Source organism: Pieris brassicae, chromosome 5, assembly GCF_905147105.1.
Source record: "Pieris brassicae chromosome 5, ilPieBrab1.1, whole genome shotgun sequence".
In the NCBI taxonomy this organism is placed as follows: Eukaryota; Metazoa; Arthropoda; class Insecta; order Lepidoptera; family Pieridae; genus Pieris; species Pieris brassicae.
Window position 1 is genome coordinate 14,585,531 of NC_059669.1, and position 22,613 is coordinate 14,608,143.

Here is a 22,613-nt window from a genome sequence, read left to right on the forward strand (position 1 = left end):
GTGTAATACAGAAAAAACTTGGCGATTAAAAAGAGTGGCGGAGAGTTTATTGCCAGTTCTTCTTTTCTGTTTTCTGCCCTTGATTTGAGAACTTGCAGTAAATGTAAAATTAGTAGAAGTATTTAGTGTAGAAGTATTTAGTGTACATTTATTTTTATTGACGTTCATAAGTGTACACTGTGTTATATGAATAATTGTTTTTTGACTTTGACTTTGGTTAAAGTATGGGGAATCCATCTGGTAAAAAGCTTCCTGATGCCTAAATGTTATGTGTAATATTTTTTGAACTTCACTCATACCAATGCCTAGGCTTGCCCGTATCTGCTGATAGGTCACTGTCTCATCTTCCTCTATCATGCGTTGCACAGCACTGATGTTGTCTTCAGTAGTCGCTATTAAAGGACGTCCACGCTTAAACTCATTAAACCAATTGTAAATAGTGGCATGAGATGGGGCTTCATTAAGAAATGCTTATCGCAGCCTATCATAGCTTTGTTATTGACTAAGCTCACAACGAAAGTTATAATAAATCATTGACCGAAAATTTTCTCGCGTTAGGTTCATTTTCAGGTGTAAGAAGAGTTTTAGATTTGCCGCCAATTCACAAAAACTAATGACAAATTAATGCAATATAATATGCTTCAGCATTAGGTTCCCAAAGAGTTCTAAAATTGAAATTCAAAAAGTTTTTATTAGCAATGTTTCTAACTGGCCAGTTCTAAACATTTTCTGTGTAACCCACGTAATATTATTGTAGCTCTGGCTCCAATCGACCCTACCTGTTTGTTGCATATGGTGTATATTCTAACCAAACAAACAGAGAAAAGAAGTATAAATAGAATAGAATAGAAGTATAAATAAGAAATAAAACTATTTTTAAACCATAACTTAGAGGTTTTTTTTTCATTTTACAACTTTTCATAATACTGAGAACAATTTAAGACTTTATTTAAATATACAAATAGAAATTAAATTAGTATCACAGAAATTAAAATTAAACAAAAATAAAAGTTATAAAAATTGCAATTAGAATTTCATACACTGTCTAGGTTGTTATTTTGTCTAGAATGTTCCAAGTGACTCCGTAGGCTCTGACTATTGAGTTTTTCTCGTCGTATAGCTTGAGATCGGGCACGCCTTTTACCCGCTGGTGATGCCATTATGGAGCGTCTTCGATCAGCTAATCCTATATGTTAAAACTGTTTGTTTGAAAAATTAAACATATTACCTACTATTGAAGACGTAAGTATAATAATCAATCAGGCGCAAAGAGAAACATAAGTATTGGTTTACTTGGCTTTATATTTTAATTGTTAAATGTTTATCATTTAAAAAATTGTTTTTAATATTTGAAGACTCTTCAGCATTCAGAAACATAGACGTAACATTTATAACTAATGAAACACACACAGAGAAACACAAAAAATAATAATTAGAAAAAAATAACATATTCTTTTTCGTTTAAAGAACAAGGTATGTTTAAAGTGAGTAATGCGCGTGTGTGGTTGTAACTGGCCCTAGCTCAGCATAATGCTGAGGCGCAGACTGTTCCACAGCGCTGTTCATTCTGCTAGAGACCACAACAGCTAGTATGCGCCTCAGTCGCAAAAAAAGAAAAATAATGTAAATAAAACTTAGTAGTAAAATTTAGCAGTGTGAGTGCAGTTAGTGTAAGTCTTGTGTAAACATATATAGCAAATTATTAAAGAATTTTTAAGAAATAGTTCGTAGTTAATTCCTACTTTATTTGGTAAATATATGCACAAATCCACTGCTACTTTTGGCACTTTCCATTAGCTAGACAAATATATCATAAACTAATCTATAATGGATTGCTATAAAGAGACTTGAATAAATTCACTTTTTTATAAAATTTGATAAATACGTCAGGAATAAGTTTTCACTTTATGCCTTCTATAGACAGGGTGCATCTATAGCATCCTCTTCCTTTCCGGTACACTCTTGGCAGAGCGGTCGTGATCGCTATGTGGTAGTGGTATTAGAAGGGGCAGATGTGATGCGCTTCACGACGTTACGCCATCATTGCCTATTAGAAGTCATCCTGCTACTTTTTTCACTCGTTGAACCTCCTACGACAGACTTGATCTGATCAGTCCAACGCGTAGGGGACCTGCCGCGCGGTCTAGTGCCTTCCACCTTGCCCTGGATGACAAGGCGTTCTTTGGACTGATCACGCCGAGATAAGTATCCGATGAATGGGATTCGAGATTGTACTGTTGAAAACAGACGCTGCTTAATACCGAGTTCTTGAAGTACCGAGACGTTTGTGCGAAACTCAGTCTACCAAACCCCAAGCATTCTCCTCCAGTACCACATTTCCAGAGCATCTATTTTCTGCCTTTCCACATCTCGCAAGGCTCACGATTCAGCCGCGTACAGAAATATATATATATATATATATATACTATATATCATATAGCATCCATCCTATGAAAAAACTTGCCATAACAATTCTTGAATTCTTGTCTTTTGTTTATAAAACTTGATAGTTAAAATTATCACAAATCAATACACTCTTTTAACTGTAGTACCTCTTTCGTCAAACTAAATAATATACCTCTTCATTTATTTAGCGAATACGTTCAGTACCAATAAGATACAAAAGATACAACCTTTGTGAACACTGAACATAAGTGTTATAACACGGCACTTTTTTTAAATACACTATTGATTAAAGAAATAAAGAAAACGACATTAGTTAATTTACCTGTTAGATTGTTGCTATAACTGGCTATATTACGGTAGAATTAGAGTTAAAATATGTTTCACCTTTCAGTCTAGTTAAGTCAGAATATTCATCGACATCGTGCTTTTCGACTTCTTGACTGGCCTTCATCATTTCTTGATACAGGTCGTTGAATTCTTTACCCAAATGGACATCGTCCAATGTCCGACCGAGGCGCTTACCAGAAAATCCTAACGACTTGGATAATGGTACTTCGTCCATCGATTCTAAGTTGGGTAGTTCTGATAATGTTATCTGTAAGAAAAACCTTCTAGAACGATCAGGGTATGTTTAGACTTAGAAATAAAAGATATATCGTTAAATTATGACAGTATTTTAATTCGAGATAAATGAATGTAGTAACTTGTGAAAAAATATTTTGATCTATTGGGTTTTTATAAATTGATATTTCATTATGTAATCAAATAAATTAAAAATAGATAATAAATAAGTTAATTAATATATCAAGAAGGCATTAAAACAAATTTGTTAAGGCAAAAAACCCATCGTTATATTGTCAGCATTGTTGTGTATTTAGTTATTAAATTTCAAAGCATTTCTTGCTTCTTCAATAGCATTATATTAAAGCAATAGAAACTGTTACTCTTTCGTTACGATCGAAGTTATCTTACAAAGAAATAAAGAAAATAACAAGATAACAGTAAAGTATTTGAGTTATAGTACCAATACGGTCTCGTACTCCAAGAGCTGTTCGAGCTGATTAGTATAGATGTAAATACAACAACAAATTATATAGGTATTTTGACCTTCATCCTTCAAATTTGTAGGTCAAATAATCATTTGATACAAAGTTATGATATAAAGTTACCAGCCCTGATGATGAATATTATTATTATAGCCTATTTATTTCCATAATGAATAATAAATTTTAAACAATTATATCATTTGATTAATTATACCGTAATATGTGGATGCATTAAAAAGTAAAATATTACTATTAATAATCCTTAAATTTAAATTCCAATCATAATTAATAATTTCATTGTTTATAAATTTTATGATAAATAAATTAAAAAGATCAAACTCATAAAGGATTATAAACCCCTGATGATATTATTAGTTTTCATTAAACCTCAAAAGGAAACGAAAGTTAACTTACTTAGAAGAGATCAAAACGGAGATTTAAGTTATAAGTGCATTTACGAAAGGTAAAAGTGCACCACATTGGAAATTTAATTGTTATATTATATGAAGATACCTCTATCAGTAGAGAAAATAATAAAATCAAAACCATCACTAAATCAAAAAGACCCATCACTGTGTCAATCAAGAATTATGTGTTAACTGAGTCTATGTCACTGGTTCAACGGAATGACTAGAACTTGCATTGTTCTGAAACAATGGTATTTATAAGAATTTAAAACAAACACAATTATTGAGTTGTGTGTTGATAATGTAATCTAAGCTGTCTCTTTGCATCATTGCAACGGCCCCGTAATGCAAGAGCACCGAAATTCTTTCAAACAAAAACCATTCCGCCACAACTTTTTAAGGTCTGGTCATCTGTTTCGTGATCATTTGTTTTTTTTTGGTCTAAGGAATACCGGTTAGCTAGTGTTAAATGCGTAGATAAGTCCAATACTGAGAATCGATTTTTTTCCGAAACAGTTAGATTGAATCAATGACTTATATTTTATTGCAGACTTCTTGCTCCCATGCTTAGGATAAGATCCGTTGTCGAGACTTTTGTAGGGGTTCAATACGTTTTCACATATCTTCCATCAATTTTTATTACTTCTATTGTCCTACGTATGCGTATTTTATTTATAATACGTTATATTTTTGACATGTGTCAAAATTCAATACCTTTCTGACATACTAAAGTACCTACCCCTAAATCTAAACTGAATCTTACTCTAATATGAGTAAGATAAATGCACGTAACTAGGCTAGATTTTGCGTGGTGGCTGAGATTTCCATATGTAGTTACAGGACTGGCGCATTTTATGACACTGACCAACTTATTAACATACACCATACAAGACACCAACACAAGACCTGTCTTGTCCGAGGGAGCCCTCCGTAAATTCCAATAACCGGTAACAGCAAACACTCCAATGAGTTTTATTCTCGATATCGCGGGCTACACGATTTTCTCGAGGAAATTCCATGGATCTGGCATTGCGCCTTGTGAAGTTCTCTACGTTTACTACTCTCTATATTTCGTAAGTGTTTGTTTGTCCACGTTTTAACATGTGTCATATGTGAGAGCAAATATAAATGAAATAGAATAAATCATATATTAAAAATACAGCTAACTCAGACATATTCTGTGATGGATCCGCGTTCACAATAGCCTTCAATTCTTCGTTATCAACTTTCATCTCCACGGCTTGTTCTGCAGGTCGAAATTTCCAGAACGAAAACGTTGGAACGCGAAGAAAAAAATTAAAACTGGAAAACCATAATTCATTTGGTTTTCGAAAAACAAATGCATTTGAATGAATGAATGAGGAGAAAATGAGGTTAAAGTACGACAAAACGCCAGTTTCATAAGTAAGGACTTACACGGATTTTCCTCTATCTGATTTTATTAAAATTAAAACTAGCTCTCACGACATAATATGTCTTTTCCGTGTCTTTTTTAAACCAATTACTAACAATTGAATCACAATAGCTATATAAAGGCAAAGCAGACAGGATAGTTAAGACAACTTTAATATTAGGTTGGGGAAAAAGTCTTTTCGCATTATAGTATGTATGAATATGGACCATCGATATTTGAGGTTTTAGGAGGAGGGGGGATGGAGAGGGTTGAGGGCTACCCCCCTGTGCCATCCCACCCTGTGGAACCTCATGGTTATGGAGATATTCATGGTTAAAGTTTTAAGATTAGAAACCGTGGCCCGAATTGGAACCTCCCTACCTCCAAGTGATTTTTGCTGCCGAAGTTGCGTCTAAGTATTAAAGAAAATTATTTAAAATTTTGTGTAATGTATTGAAATTCGTAAAGAAACCGTACATTTTTTACTTTTCTATCGGTTATTAGAGATGTGACATTCTGCATAAAAAATCGTTTTATTTGCGGCCGGAATTAATCAACAGAAGGGGTGTGGTTTTTCATCATGATAACGCTAGACCTCTCACTTCTTTAGCCACTCAGCAACAATTTAGAAAGCTTAGCTAGGAGGTGTTAATGCATCCGCCGTATAGTCCTGACGTTGCACCTTCAGATTTCCATCTCTCTTCAGATTTCTTTAGGTAGTGTCAGGTTAACATCACGAGAGAGCAGCCATAACCTATAGCAATGACGTCCCTACCTAAAAGATGGCAAAAAGTTATCGAATAAAATGGTACCTACATGCTTTAGTTAAATGTAAAATTGTGAATTTTCTTTAAAAAATCGAAACTTTTTCCCCGAATTTGTCATAAATCAAAGCATAACCCTTTATTGAAAGAAGAAATTCTACAGATGCTGAAAATTTCTTACAATATATACCCTAAATGGACTATAAACATTAACTTATTGGACAAACTGAATAATATAAAATCCCAATTTATCAGACAGTGTAGTCCCTTCATTATTAACATATTATAAAAGATCTTGCAACAATACGTACAGTTTCCAAAAACGTTGGTGTTATTTTATTAGCAAAATGTGAAATGAGATTGAAGTACACTATAGAAATGATAGATGGCGCCAAAAGCTTCCTCACGATTTTTTTTCTCCTAAGGCTAATCTGATCTTACACTTATTCTTATTATATGATATTGTAAAAATTAATAAGACATTTGCATGCCTATTTATATATGGCTGATTGTGCGGATATTTGTAGTTGATCGATCTAACCACTGTACCACTAACTTGGAAAATAAACGATTATTATAAAAATTATAATAAATAAAAATTATATTACTTTATTTGACTCAAAAACATTACATTTTGTACTAACGTTCTAAATGTTGTAAACATACAATAGGCAACGAAACTTTGAGATACAATATTCATTTTGGTTATTTAACCTTATACATAATGTACTTCTAAGAGGACTAGATTTTTACACGTTTAAAATAGACCTAGCCTAGCCTATCATTATTATTGTTCCAAATTAGCATATTAGTTATAGACGAGGGCCTTCGTTTGGAGCATGACACATATGTCCGAAGTTATTTAATGTTTAACAAAAACAAATGAATGGTGATCAAGAACTTTTTCCACTAGTCAAACATAATGCGAGATAAGAGTGGAATAAACAATATTTCTTTATGTCATGGGTCAAGTGATTGTCAGTATCGCCTCTCGATGTAACCAGATTGAACTGGCTTCAAACAGTATTGCCAATAAATAATTTGTAAATTCTCGGGGAATTTCTCAACGTTAGGCAAGATTATGATATCGTTAATTACACAAGTCGATTAATTATTCTATGCTTGTTACAATGTAACATGCCACCTGCTGAGTTTAGTGATATAATACATAGATTAATAATTTAGAAAGATAATAAATAGCCCTCTTTATAGTACACAGGGTACGCAAACCGTATTGTTTAAATAATAACTAGAATATGACGTATTTAGGTCTTACGAAAGCAATTTATATTTTAATAAATTCTATATTATTATTTTAATATAAAATAAATGACATTTTTATATCTCGTATCGTAATATTTGAATTATGAACTGCAACTTGTTTGTTATTTGATGTAGTATATACTAAACAACCTGAATATATTTACAAAAAGCTCCTTTGGCGTAGTAATGGCAACAGGAATAAAGTGAGGCGTTGTACTCAGGAGCTCGCCATTCCCCAGCATCGGACGGCTTCATTTCGTGGGAGTTTTAAACATAGCGCGACAAAATGTTGGAATAATATCCGTCCTCCGTTGAAAATTATTCAACTCAAATCAAATTTTCGTCGCAATTATAAAAAAAAACATCTACTACTCAACAAAAATATCACGTAATATAGTTTTTAATCCGCCCAAATATATTTATTTATCTACTTCTTAACACTGATTCTTATTTTTTATTTTATTTTATTTACTTTTTTTTTCTTCTTTGCTTACACTGCTAACTTTTACTATTATTATTATTTGTTTCTACTGAGTAATAGATTCTTATTTGCGACTGAGGCACAAACTAGCTGCTGTGGTCTCTGGCAGAATGACCAGCGCTGTGGAACAACCCTGCTGCTCAGCATAATGCTGAGCCAGGGCCAATTACAACCACAGCACACACGCATTACACAATTAAACCTTTTTCTTTAAAAAAATTGTTATCTCCCTATTATTATTCTTTTTTTTTAATATTTTTATTTTTTGATTATTGTTATTTTATATGTTTCTATGTGTGTTTTGTTAGTAATAAATGTTATGTCTATGTCTATGAACTTTAAAAAAATATATTCATAATTAGTCGAGAGTTCATTATTACATTTTAAGGACGAACCATTTCTATAGTCAACTGTGTGACAGAATATACAGTGGTGAAAAATACAGGTAATCAGGGAATATAAATTACGTTTAGGCGACAATTTATTAAACTCATATGTCACACAGATTTTTCATTAAAAATATTTTTTTTTCCTATTACTAATTGAGCACTTGTAAATACAAATTGAGAGATAGTGCAATTATGATTGTCAATTTTGTTTATAAATTTTATGAATAATTTTCAATATTTGTAATCGCTAATATAGGAAATAACCGGCATACTTTTCACGTAGGTTAATAACTTAGAAATAAAATTGGCCTTTATCATGTTAACGACTTTGCGAGTCGAGTCCCCGTTCATAATGATAGGCCGGCTTTCTTGAACTATCTGAACTCGTTCGATGAACGGCACAGAACCGCTTTGAACTGGTTATATGTCATATTTTAGTTTTTATTTATGTTATTCGGAATTTACCGCTTTGCAAATTAGGGTTAAGAAACCGGAATATTTTTGTTGATAAAAGTTTTGATAAGGGCAGGGATAACTTCCCTTTCACAAAACTTATAATGGATTTGTAGTAAGTAAAGGCACAAGTAAGTACTAAAATGTATGATGAATCTACATTTAATGAAGTATGCGTATATTAATACTATAAATAGTAATGTAGCGATACGAAATTTAAAAAAAATACAAATAAGTCATTTATATGTAAGTTTCGATTTGCCTTTTTTATATTGATATGTTCATAAGTGTACGTTACCAATAGATTAAAATATGTTTTTAATAGGATTTCAAATCATCTGACATAACACAGATTAAGCTAGACTTATGAATATAAATTGGCACTAATCAATCAATAAATAAACACACTTAAACTACTAGAGAAGGATCGGACTACTGATAATTTAAGACTTTATGCTGGAGGTTTTTATTTCGTTTGCCTTAACTGTTTAACTGTTTACAGTCTTCAAGTTCATGGTTCAAATCTATCAAATTATTTCGGTTGACAATCAAAACAATGACGAAATAGCAAAGTCAAGGACGCAATGAACCTACTATTTTTTCTTTATAAAGGAAGGAGATCATAACTTCGTGTTAGTTAGAGCACAGTCGTAAACGCGATCGGGCGAATATTACCTACTCAAAGATGCCACCCGTTGCTGTGCCTAATGAGGTAATATTCAATTTAAATTATATTGTTGTGAAAACATTCTATTTTAAACTTGTTGTTGTTTATTATATATTAGCTTATGTTGCTGGTTTTTATTTTTTATTTTTAGGCGCCAAAGAAATCGCTTCGGATTGCAATTATTGGACAAAGTACGTTCGCGGCGGAAGTTTTTAAATTACTTTTAAAGGATGGACATCAAGTCGTCGGTGTATTCACTGTCTTAGATAAAGGAAACAGAGAGGATCCTTTGGGTAAGTATTTTAAATCTAAACATATGTTTTAAGTTTCCTCAACTTTAATCGCATCCCCATCAAATGTCAAATATTGTTTTGCTAACATTGTTGTTAAATTTAACTCATTTCATGATTACAACTGGTTAAGTAATACATTAATAAGACATTGATTAAAATATAGGGCATACATAATAAGCATAAGTTTAATTATTAATAGTAATGCTGATAATATACAAAGTATAAATTAGATCGAATAGTATTTCCTGAAATTTAGATTACATGTCTTGCGATAATATTTAACCTCAATAATATACGTTGAAATATAATAAATGTTCGCATACTATTATTTGCTTAGAATATTTACTTTTGTTGTTTTTACATAAAATGCGTATGTTACACTTGACAAAGTTTGTAAATTAAATTGAGTGCTTTGCGTTACAAAATTATAAGCGAATATACTAAACGGTACCGAAAACAATTGACATATTTTGTCAAAATATATCATTATACTACGGTACTAGTAAAAGAATTTATGCAAACGAGCAAGGATTGTCTATTATAAGTTATGTATAAATATTCAAATAAAATTATTTTTAGCAACCATCGCGTCACAAAATGGAATACCAGTATTCAAATACAAAAGTTGGAGAATCAAAGGCAAAGTTATACCGGAAGTTCTAGAAGAATACAAATCTGTAAGTTTTTACTCTTTAGCTATCGTTAAGTTACTTAATCTGTGTAGAAAGTGTTGTTTATTACCGGCTTAAAATTTCAGCCATTAGTGTGTATTGTGTTTGAAATCTAACACTGGTATCTATTTTTATGGCTTATTGTGTACTTACATTTGACATTATCCTATGCAAACGGCGTATGCCGTATGCATAATTTCGATTTCTTCCCGATATTTGTATGCAATGTTTATGCTCAAATATATTATTACTCTTTATTCACTCTTATAGGCATTGCCTTAGCCGACCGATTAGTATTAATATCCGTTAATGATATGGGAACAGAAAAAATAGCCTCTATATTATATAGAACTAATAACTAAAAGATCTTATTTACAACTTACCTTCAATGATTTCTTATGATAATAATATTCATTTATAGAAGATCTTGTATCTCATTGAAATATTTCAAATGATTTATTACACATATAGTACTAGGAATGTAATGTACATTCTTAAGTTTTTATACGGAATTACGTATTATATAGAGTGTCACAATATTGTACAACTACTTTGTGAATTCTTACTTATACAATTTTAATTCGATATCGACAAACAATTAAATTAACTAGAAATAATTGTAAAATATATTAAACTGTTCATAATAGGTAAAAGAATATTTCATTAAATAAGAACAAGAGTTTACGAACAGTACCACGTACTAGATTGATAACCCATACTTATCAGACCGCTCGCTGCGTGACAGTTTAAATGATATCTACTCACCTCATATGGACTCCCAATAGTCAAGTAATTTAACAGATGTATAATAAAGCTGTAAACAATTTAAGATTGGGAAAATTTTGTGCGTCTGTTGTTAAATATCTGTGGATCTATATTTAGATGAATCGATCTGGTATTTTTTCTTAATAATAAAAAAAGGGGAAACATATTTTTTTATTCAGAGGCTTTCTTAATTCGTTCTTTAATGAAATAACGTATTGTTAATTGTATAAAGTTAACAGTAATTAAATATTGTAAACTTTCGCGTCTTCCGTAAATAACATTTTCGCGCGTTTTTAAGTATTTACTAGCTACATTACACTTAGTTCCTTATGCTTTGTAAAACATAATTTTAAAAATTAACATTTATTCTGCGGCAATCAAAATATAGCCTTAATACAATGAGTGTTGCAGGATTTAAGTAACATACTTCACCGAACCTAAAATAGTTAGAACTGAAATTTATTTGAACGATGTATGTTCGTGGTTCCATTTATGGCCATTTACGGCCATTTACGGCCCATGGGGAAGAGCCCAAATTTCGCAAACATTTATTATTAGATATTTTTGTATAGTTCTATTCTGTTTTGTATATATTATGTAAGTACGGTAAATTAAAATACATTAGGCATAAAAATAATATAGGGCAGCAAAATAAAAGATATCAATAGAACAACTTGACATTAACTTTATTAATGGTTTTCATCAAACTAATTCATGACATTTACAATCATCAAAGGTCGTTTTTCAAACAATTCAATGTAACCAATATTTTTTCTTATGACTATATTTACCAAATCTCTTAGAAGATCTTTTCTATTTATTATCGCAAAAATTTGTGTATTGTGCAACTAATATTTCATGTAATGTCGTTGGTTTTATTTACACTTACCATTATATAAATGTCGCTAAAGCATTACGGAAAGAACATTTTTATGTATTTTATTAAATTCAATTTCTTATTTTTGTCTTCCTCATTTTGTTTACTTTATTATACAAGGAACTAATTACAAGACGCTAGTCTTTTCAATGTAATAGGAGCCAAACAGGCAGGAGCCTTATCTGATGTTAAGTGAAACCGCCGCCCATGGCTTGACAGAAGGCACGTAAGTGCGTCTGAAATGGTTCGATTAACATCGAGAATATACAAATATAAATTATAAGAAAAAAATGCCACAACGAATTTCGTTCTGTTTAAATTTCCTTTAAGTGTAAGTATAAATTATTCTACAACAACAACTTTAAAATTTCACCATTACATTAGCAAAGATTGAAGAAACCTCCGTAACTAGAACAGGAGTAAATACGTTCTTCCAATTTGATTTGTGATGCAGTAATAATGCCTTCGAAGAATTTGATCATGAATGACAATGATTTGCATTTAGTTATATAATAATATTTAAATTTGGCGTAAATATGCTATAAATAAGTAACGTCTTCGTCACCATTACTTGGCACTTTTTATTAAATTATATAAGAATAAGACATATATAATATTATGTTATACCACATACCTAAACCTTTTCCATGAAGAAGTGATGCATAAACGATATAATTCGAACAATGCGTACCTACTGTTGTAGAGACTGAGCGTAAAGAGAAACGTTCTGAGTTTTGAGGTCGTGAATTTTCCCGAAGGCGTAGGCTAAGACCACGGATCTCCACCGCTACGATGCTGACCTCACTCTTAATCCTCTTTCATGACATTCACCATGCATGCTTGGTTATGATGGTTTCTCTTGTCCCTTCTCTAGTACCTCCTGGAATTGGTCATATGCACGACAAGGCCTACTCAACCCGACTTCACCATCCACAGTACCCTTGTATATCTTACCTGCTAATCGTTTCTCATTAATTCGTTCTACATTCTTCTCTTGTCATTACGTTCTCTTTTAACCAACACAGCTCCCGTGTCTCACTATTACTTATGCTAAATGACTCGACAGTTCTTCGACATCTTGATGCTTAGTATGAAAATATCCAAAGAGATTTAAAATTTTTTTAGTGATATCGTTATTATAGAAACAATATATGTTAAATGTAAGCTAACATATTTATAAAATGATTTATTTTACGATTCGGCAATTGTCTCATTCGTATTTTTTTCATCCGTAAATTCTTGTATTATTATTTTCAGGTAGAAGCAGATTTGAACGTGTTACCATTCTGTACTCAATTTATCCCCATGGAAGTGATTCTCTACCCCCAGTACCAAAGTATTTGCTACCACCCTAGTATCCTCCCGAGACATAGAGGAGCTTCATCCGTGAATTGGTAAGCAAACTTAGCTACGATGAAAAACATTTTGTTAAGTCTTACAATGATATGAAAAAGTAACTTTCTGAACATCAGTAAACTTTTATTCCATTAAGAACATACTTACATACAACACAAGTTATTTCTTAATATTTAACGTGATTTATTTCAAACGGCAATGGCTTTACTATTTTATTATTTATAGGACCCTTATAGAAGGCGACACAACTTGTGGTCTTTCCATATTCTGGGCGGATGACGGTTTAGATACAGGACCAATTTTACTGCAAAAAAGTTTTCCATGTACTATTGATGACACTGTTGATACAATTTATAATAAATATTTGTATCCCGAAGGTAAGTTTACTTATACAATAAATTAGCCATCAAAATTGATATGGTTCCGTTTAACATCATTACGAGTTACAGGATTTAATTCAGAATTTTCTCTGTTATTTATGTATCAATTTTTTTTATATCTTTTATAATTATTGTTATATTACTAATATTTTTACAGGTATTAAGGCTTTATCTGAATCGGTAAATATGGTAGCAAATGGTACAGCACCTAAAATTAGTCAAACGGATGAGGGAGCTACGTATGATCCAGCATTATTTAAGGCGGAGACGCATCAGGTACCAGTTTATAATTATTGCTATGCCACGCTGAATTAGTAAAACATAATTATTTTAATTACATAAGTTTTCTTTAAACATTCATATTTGTATAAGAAACGTATATTACTTTATATTCATTTGCTGGATTTTTAAAGACAGATTGAATTATTTCATCAGCTTCCAAACCAAATAAAACCCACTAAACTGTTTTATTTGCCAAAATACTTAAAGAACGATTGGTCCTTGACGTACCTACCCTTTAAACTAAGCAATTTAACATAAATCATATTACAGATCGATTGGTCCAAAGGTGGTGTAGCCCTACACAACTTTATTAGAGGACTTGATTCGTCTCCAGGAGCCACCACTTTCATTAAACCACAAACCAAAGACAGTGAAAATGAAAATATTGAGATCAAGTTCTTTGGCTCTTCTCTATGGGAAGGCGAATATGAAGCAGAGGGAGATGTTATTATTATACCTGGATTAATGAAACCGGCTGTGATACATGATGGTGGTTTGCTGATTACAGCAAACGATGGTGTAAAGGTATGTAGAATTGATAGTTGATATCATGTGTAGATTTAGGAATGAAGATGAAGAATGATGATGTGAGTATGAGTTATATGCTTAATAAATGGCAAATAAAAGTAGAGATACAATCAAAAGAATTGACTTAATAAGAAAATTAATCTTAATTTAACGTAACGATTATATAAACTTTAATATGTACCTGAAACATTCGTCCAAGGTGATTCAACAGTTCAAACATATTTTTAAGCATAAATAAAATATTTTCTTAATTCTAAACATGTGGAAATTTTTCAGTTAAATATACAAAGACTAAAAGTTAACGGAAAGATGATCAACGCGCAAAATTTTTATAAAGCTAATGAAAACAAAGTATCGCTAGAGTTAACTGACGAAGAAAAGCAATTCGTTGAGAACGCTAGAAATATTTGGAAAGCAATACTTAGAATCGACATAGACAATGACACGGATTTCTTCGACTCAGGAGCAGGATCCATGGATGTTGTTAGATTAGTAGAAGAAATCAAAGATTTAGTTAATATAGAACTACAAAACGAAGATATTTATATGAACACAACGTTTGAAGAGTTTTACATGATAGCAATTTTAAAAACAAGAGGAGATTCGAGTAATCAAGAAATTAAGTACGAAGCTGTTGAAATGGAAGTTAATAAAATGAAAATAAAATTCGCAACACAATTGTTCATTGATGGACAGTTTGTTGATTCCGATAGTGGAAAAACTTTAACATTGATTAATCCAAGTGACGAGACAGTTATATGCAAAGTGCAGAGTGCGTCCAAAACTGATGTTGATAAAGCTGTAAAGGCTGCGAAAAAGGCATTTGAAGAAGGGGAATGGTCGAAGATCAGCGCCAGGGAACGTGGACAAATTTTATTTAAGTAAGTAAACATTTGTATTCTTTTTTTCTTTCCTTTTTCTTGCTCTGTAAAGATACTATTTTTCAAAGATGATAAATCTTTGAAAAATAGTATCTTAATTTTATTTAGTTTTATTACTAAATTAATTAAAACTAAATAGAATGTAATAAAACTACCAAAACATGCGTCACCTTACGCATGACGTAGTATTTATGGAGTTTCATATTTAACAGCTTGTAGACAAGAAAATAACCCAAATAAACATGTTACCTTGTGACAGAATTCACTTAAATCGTAAACTATTAATAATTTTCAGGTTAGCAGACCTTATGGAGCAACATAAAGAAGAACTAGCCACAATAGAATCGATTGACTCAGGTGCAGTATACACGTTAGCCCTCAAGACTCACGTCGGAATGTCCATTGAAACCTGGAGATATTACGCGGGCTGGTGTGACAAAATTCAAGGGTCTTCTATCCCCATTAATCATGCCAGACCCAATAGAAATTTGACTTTAACGAAGAAGGAACCAATAGGTGTCTGTGCGCTTATTACCCCATGGAATTACCCGCTCATGATGCTTTCGTGGAAAATGGCAGCATGCTTGGCGGCTGGCAACACCGTTGTTATGAAGCCTGCAGCGGTAAGTTTTTTTTAAAATTTTGTTATGTTTTACATTCTTAAAAGGATCTCTGGTTATACACAAATATATATTTTGCTGCTTCAAGTTCAAGTGTTGCATAATTATTAAGTTGGAAGTAAAGGACGTAACTTGTGACTGAGGGCTGATCACCTACTTTATTTAAAGAAAAAAAATATGCAGAAATGTGAAGCCAAAACGCGTATGTTTAGTCTCGGTCTTTAAAAAAAAGGAAAATAAAGGTAAATTTTTTTAGGTATTTATTGTAATTTGGTGACAAAATATAGCACACTCGGAATACATGCGAGACAGATTCATTTAGTTATAGTGTTCATGACATTGAAAGTAAAATTCTTTTACTATTGTAATGGAAATTCTCTATTTTTATGGAAATTTAATTTGGCTATATACTTATGTTGTATTTATGTTTGAGACGCAATCGGTTTTATATTGCTATTACTCCTTCCATCTTTTTATATACTCTAACTAACCTGATTTACATTACAGTATTACTTAATTTTAGATTAGCCTAATGGCTTAAGCATGAACATTCTGTTTTATCCTTTTTTTAATATAATTGTTAATTTTTGTAAATTGTCATTTTGTTCAGTGTGTAAAGCTCAATCCAAGATAGTATTGGTCCACTGAAAATCAGTGTTGCTGGTGACTGCAACCCAAAGCTGAACTAGGCCCATTTTTGATTAAAATGATTATGTTTGTGTTTCTTTTTTTATATGTATGTGTTTTAATTAAATAAATGTTTTTATCCTTCGACTAATGGCGTTGTCTCCAACTCAACAACTCATTTGTAGGCATGGAAATCTGATCGGTACTTGTCTATAAAATAAAATTAGTAACAAAAGTGCATTCAACCCGAGGTTAAGACCCATGTAGGGTTGTTGTACCCTAAGATTATTATTATCATTACTTCGTGAAAACTAAATCGAATGCACATTATTATAGGTATGTATATTATTTTCCCCTAGGTTTGTCCACTTACCGCTCTCAAATTCGCTGAACTATGCGTACGCGCCGGCGTGCCTCGTGGTGTAGTGAATATTCTCCCAGGAAGTGGCACGGTCTGTGGTCAGGCTCTGGCTGACCATCCACTTGTTAGGAAACTTGGGTTCACCGGTAGTACTGCAATTGGTAAGTGCATAGTTTATCTTTTGATTTAACTGACTCCGTTACTAATTTGATTACTGGTGAAACAATAAATGTTTCCGGTTGATTTACATAATGGGTGGATCGTCTTCAGGGTTTAAAAATCATTAATGAAAGCACCTCAGAAAATATATGTCTGCTCTATGAAGTTGTATGTTAATAATTAAGAGGTCCCTCAGTACTGGAGTTAATATCCATGAGCATGTTTATGTAGTAGTGAATTACAAGGATAAAAATTAAATTATTTTCTTATTTCATTTTATAGGAAGAAAGCTTTATAAAAAGCCGCACAGAAAAAAAATACACAAATCAGAATCAATATGTGCTCTCGAATATAGAGCAGAGGACAGGCACAAACATAACTTTAAAAACAGAAGTGAAGTCGAGTGCTAACAGAATGCCTTTCCTATAATTGATAAAAATTACATTAAAAGGACAGATAAATCCAATTATGTTTTAACAATGACGTATATTCCAGGTCAAACTATAATGAAATCCTGCGCAGCGTCCAATATGAAAAAGGTGTCGTTAGAGCTGGGTGGAAAGTCACCACTCGTGATATTTGAAGACTGTGACATGGATAAGGCTGTTAGGAATGTGAGTATCTTTTACTGACGCGTCGCATTTCAAATGCTCACTTGGTTAAAGCAAGAGTCAACGTGACTAAATGGAAATTTATGGATACATTTAAAAAAGCTCAAAATGTACAATAACCGTAGGCGATTTAAAAAAATATATAATAAAAGACATAAATATGTTAGCCCCAAACATGGATGAGGATTTCTGTCTCGCTTTTTTAATAATTGTTACTGTTACAAAAAAGATTTTGTTCGTGATAATTATAGATACTGCATTAAATATAATTATTTCCGTTTACTAGTAGAACCTAGAACTCTGAACAGAACAAATCTATCAAATCTTATTCATAAAAATTAAATTTTTGACGGTGAAATTTCGTAGTAAATGCTATCTTCCTCGAACCCTATTGCAGCTTAATTTTGTTAAAATAAAAAATGTTGTAACCTCTTTTGTATATAATATGACTTTCGTAACGGTTTCTATTTATTTTTTAATGCTATAACGAGAGTTCGATGTCTTGCGAAAGCTAGAGAAAAGAAAGCACTTGTACGAAATATTTGCGTTGTTATAATTTTTTTCTTCATTGTTTACTGTTTCTCCTGAATTTCTCCAATCTTCAACTCTCCTACTGCACAGTAAAACATTCCACTATACGTGGTTGTGGGCCCAGCACACTTCCACTACGTGCTCAAAATAATTTATAAGAATAACTTAATAAATAACTCAGTATCATAACTGTATTCATTTTCTTAGGGTATGGCATCAGTATTCTTCAATAAAGGGGAAAATTGCATAGCAGCCGGTCGTCTATTTGTCGAGGAGTCCATACATGATGAGTTTGTTAGAAGAGTTGTAGTAGAAACTAAGAAGATGAGTATTGGGGACCCACTTAATAGAGGAACAGCCCATGGCCCCCAAAACCACAAGGCACACATGGACAAATTGATTGAGGTATTGTACAATACAAAAGTTCTGCTATGATTCTTGAATTCCTCAACGTAACGCACTAATTAAGGGTGAAATTAAACGAGACTGAGGTGACTCCCGTATGTCAAAATCGGAATGACTTCTGGCGGGCCATAGCTTGCGCTAAGATTCTAAATCTGGGCAATGATGATTTCTATAATTAGTGGTTCATGCTTGCAAAAATAAGTTTGATAAAATCTATTTCAGTTCTGTGAACGAGGCGTAAAAGAGGGCGCTAAATTAGTATACGGCGGTAAAAGAGTAGACCGACCAGGCTTCTTCTTTGAACCAACAATCTTTACTAATGTCACAGATGACATGTGGATAGCGAAAGAGGAATCGTTCGGTCCTATTATGATTATCAGCAACTTTAATAGCAAGTAAGTAGCATGCGATTCATTCAAATGAAAACTTTATAGACAACTATTGACTGTATTTACGTTGACGTTTATACGATATGACCGGTCTTAGTAAAGATGTAGCGACACCTACAAACTGAGTATTATGACATCATAACTTAAATCGCGCTGATGTTATTCCGACCGCTAAGGATATATATATATAGCTTCTCAACCTTAGCCACTAAGGCTTTCGGCTAGTCACTAGTTAAGGATCATCCGTTTAAGTCGGAGGATATGCAGCAACTTCCTTTCTCCGCAAATGGTTATCCAAATTATAAAGTGGTATTTTTTTATATGGAACAGGCAAATGGGCAGGAGGTTAACCTGATATTAAGTGACACCGCCATCCATGGACACTCAATGCCAAAAGGCTCACAAGTGCGTTGCCGACCTTTTAATTTAAAAATTAATTTGCCGGTCAATGCTATGGTTGAGCCATGACATAAACGAAACAAAGCTATGCAAAAGATTATTATTATTATTATTTATCTTAGCATTTAAGTATTATAAACAGCAAAATGTATGTCTTGATATCTTTTCAGAAACATGGACGAAGTTATTCGTAGAGCAAATAACACAGAGTATGGTCTGGCTAGTGGCGTATTTACAAAAGACGTCTCCAGAGCTATGCAGTTTGCAGAAAAAATAGACGCTGGAACCGTTTTTATTAACACCTATAATAAGACAGATGTGGCTGCACCTTTTGGCGGCTTTAAACAATCCGGTTTTGGAAAGGATCTTGGTAAGTTAGGGGAGGGATATGGATCCAAATATAATTAACGAAATAAATCATATCCTTTTTAACACCTCTTATTAAAAGGTAGAGGATTCTAAAGAAATAATTAATTCGTGTTTACGAAATACTAAGGAAAAGACTAGTTTCAATAACTGTCAAATGTCCATAAAGTTTGCCGAGCCTGTCTTGAAATACGTATTAATTTTATTACTTTTGTGTTTTAGGTCAGGATGCTTTGAATGAATACCTCAAGACGAAAACGGTTACCATAGAATATTAAGACGTCTTAGAATAAAAATTATTTGATAACAACATTGTAATATAAATTTATTTATAAATTATGTTAAATAAAACAAGAAATAATTTTATTTAAAAAAAAATTATATCCTCCTTTACTTTGGAAAGTATTTTCTTATAATTTTACACTTATTTCAGATTACTTAGGTACAAATAGTAATTGTTAACAAATATTTTAGAATGCTTAATAAAAAAACACAATCATAGCGGGATAAGTCGAGCATGATTAAGATTTAAGCCAAAGAAACTTAATAGTTTGTAAAATAGAGCTACGCACTAATAATTTAACCAGCCAGACTTTGGGACAAGCGAGACCTAGCGCTAAACAAACATACTTTTCAACAAGCGTGTATTTTTCACTAACGCTTAGCGAATTTGGAAATTACATGAATCACGCTTTGTCACGTGACCATTTCCATACGAATTCGTTTGGCGTTAGTGGATCACGCCTCTCGAAAAGTAATTTTGTTGAGGCAATTTTTATTTATTGAGAATTTATTTTTATGGAATTACTCAATTCATTCTTATAACAACATAATTTTATGAACTATATGATGGCGGATTATGTCTACTAATAATCCTAAAGCCCTTGTAGAAGCCAACCAAGTCAAACGAACCCTGTGTACTCTGGACTCTGTGGAAATGAATATCTTCGTTTTTCATAAAACAGCTTTAGTACCGTATAACGAAAAACATTGTCATATTTAATTCTGCTAAGAATTTGCTTTATAAATTAAAATTTAACATTAATAATTTCGTCAACTTAAAACGTCACATTTTTACGTGTTTATTATAATATATTATTAAGAATTTACACAAATGGACAATATTTCTATCAAAAACAACAACAAAATTGAATTTCAAGACAGTATTAGTATTAGACAGACAAAGAAATATTTACAAGCATGCTAGGTCATCGCCTTTTGTGTCATCCATGACGTATAAAAATCGATATTATTAAGTATTTTCTTGATAAATTAATAATGATTATATACAAGTAATTTTAATTCATAACGCTTTTTAAAGCTATGCTGTACAGACGACTACCAAAACACTTTTTTGTTTACTGTCAAGTAAGCCATATTACATAATACAATATCAATATTCAAGGCTTAAATTAATAACTCAAAATTTATTACTTTCTATGAATTACGTGCAACCACGCAAAGAATAAAATATAAAGTCATGATGTAATATTTATATATATGCTTAATTCTAGAAAAATGTACATTTCCCAGAGGAGAGAAACGTTGTGGAATACATTTAACCTTTATGAACAAATCTTAACATTTTTATGATCAACGTGCTGTCGGCTGTCAGTTCTCAAATTGACAGTGATAACTGTCCGTTTCACAGCTGTAACATATTTACCAAATACCAACCTATCCTCGCCTCATGAAAATCTCTAACTGTAAAACTGAAAAGTAACACGAGTCGAAAATTAGTAAATAAAAGCAGCAAAAATGGTAAAGGTGCCACCGCGTGATCTTTCGCCCTTTATGCAAGCGTTTAGAAATTATCTTCTCGGCGTAAGTAGCGTTGTTTTGGTTTGTTATTATGTAATAATTTTAATTGTCCTCTTGTTACAAAATTATTTTTAATTTAAGAGAAAACATACGAATGCATTGAGGTTCGAGCCGTTTCTTGCAGCTCGAACTCAGCCACCTCCACAAATTCCTGATGGAGTCTCACACAAGTTGGTATATCATTGATTAAATATATAGTAATAATATGTTCTATACATTTATGTTAATCAGAAGAAATAAGGCTGATAACTATAGCTGATACTGTTATACAATAGTCTGCCATTGATATTAAAAGATATTCATAATATGGTTTAAAATTATAATTTAACATTAACTAATGCTTTATGAATTTTTATGATAAACCAAAATAATAATAAAAGTGAAGTAGGTAGTGCAGTTGTGACAAACATCGGAAGATAAAAATACATCCTGATAGCATATATATTTCAACATTCTAGACATTCACACAATTACTACTGTTCCCGTGATGGACGAAGAGAAGTAGCACCACCACTTGAAATATCTACTAAATTGATAACAACTGGAGCAGAAAAAGGGTAAAAAATCTTTGATCAACTGATTGATTCATTTATTAGAGTATTTAAATTTAAAGGAAGGACTATAGTCTCCAACAATAAATAATTATGTATTTGGAGATTTATTTACTATCCATTTTACAAAGTGACTAAAGGAAGTGTAATATGATAAATAGAACATATTTCTCAGACCTCTTAAATTTTTTTATGTTAAAACAAAACAGAAAAATTTCATATGTAAATACATAAAAAAGTACCTTGTCATATTACTTTTAATTGACTGTGCAAGCTTTTTACTTTCAGAGAAGCAAGGACAGCTGCAACTGTGAGGCCTACACCTGGCCAACTTTTTAACTGGGACAAACACTATAATTAAATAAAGCAATTTTAGAATTATAGTAAAATACTAGAATGAGTAAATAGAATTATGAATCTAACAGTTTTTTTTTTAAGATTGTATCAGGTATAAACACACCTATCAAAGCA

At 32.0% G+C, this 22,613-nt stretch overlaps 3 protein-coding genes across 3 annotated transcripts; 2 read left to right on the plus strand and 1 right to left on the minus strand.

Moving 5' to 3' along the window:
* Positions 1–995: 995 nt before the first annotated feature.
* On the minus strand, positions 996–4,072 carry LOC123710192. The gene is made up of 3 exons (XM_045661947.1): positions 3,966–4,072; positions 2,791–3,001; positions 996–1,186 (listed from the first exon to the last, which is right to left on the minus strand). The coding sequence occupies exons 1-3, from the start codon at positions 4,020–4,022 to the stop codon at positions 1,035–1,037; spliced, it is 420 nt and encodes a 139-aa protein (XP_045517903.1). The 5' UTR covers positions 4,023–4,072; the 3' UTR covers positions 996–1,034.
* A 5,111-nt stretch (positions 4,073–9,183) lies between these two features.
* On the plus strand, positions 9,184–20,124 carry LOC123710074 (cytosolic 10-formyltetrahydrofolate dehydrogenase). Its single transcript, XM_045661762.1, has 15 exons — positions 9,184–9,314; positions 9,421–9,562; positions 10,142–10,239; positions 13,133–13,269; positions 13,457–13,608; positions 13,769–13,887; positions 14,164–14,418; positions 14,698–15,302; positions 15,598–15,925; positions 16,909–17,071; positions 17,565–17,683; positions 18,419–18,616; positions 18,839–19,011; positions 19,575–19,774; positions 19,993–20,124. Exons 1-15 carry the CDS (start codon positions 9,288–9,290, stop codon positions 20,046–20,048), a joined length of 2,772 nt encoding a protein of 923 aa, XP_045517718.1. The 5' UTR covers positions 9,184–9,287; the 3' UTR covers positions 20,049–20,124.
* Positions 20,125–21,406: 1,282 nt separating this feature from the next.
* On the plus strand, positions 21,407–22,564 carry LOC123709562 (NADH dehydrogenase [ubiquinone] 1 alpha subcomplex subunit 7-like). The gene is made up of 4 exons (XM_045660969.1): positions 21,407–21,594; positions 21,673–21,761; positions 22,050–22,148; positions 22,431–22,564. Exons 1-4 carry the CDS (start codon positions 21,529–21,531, stop codon positions 22,501–22,503), a joined length of 327 nt encoding a protein of 108 aa, XP_045516925.1. The 5' UTR covers positions 21,407–21,528; the 3' UTR covers positions 22,504–22,564.
* Positions 22,565–22,613: the final 49 nt, after the last annotated feature.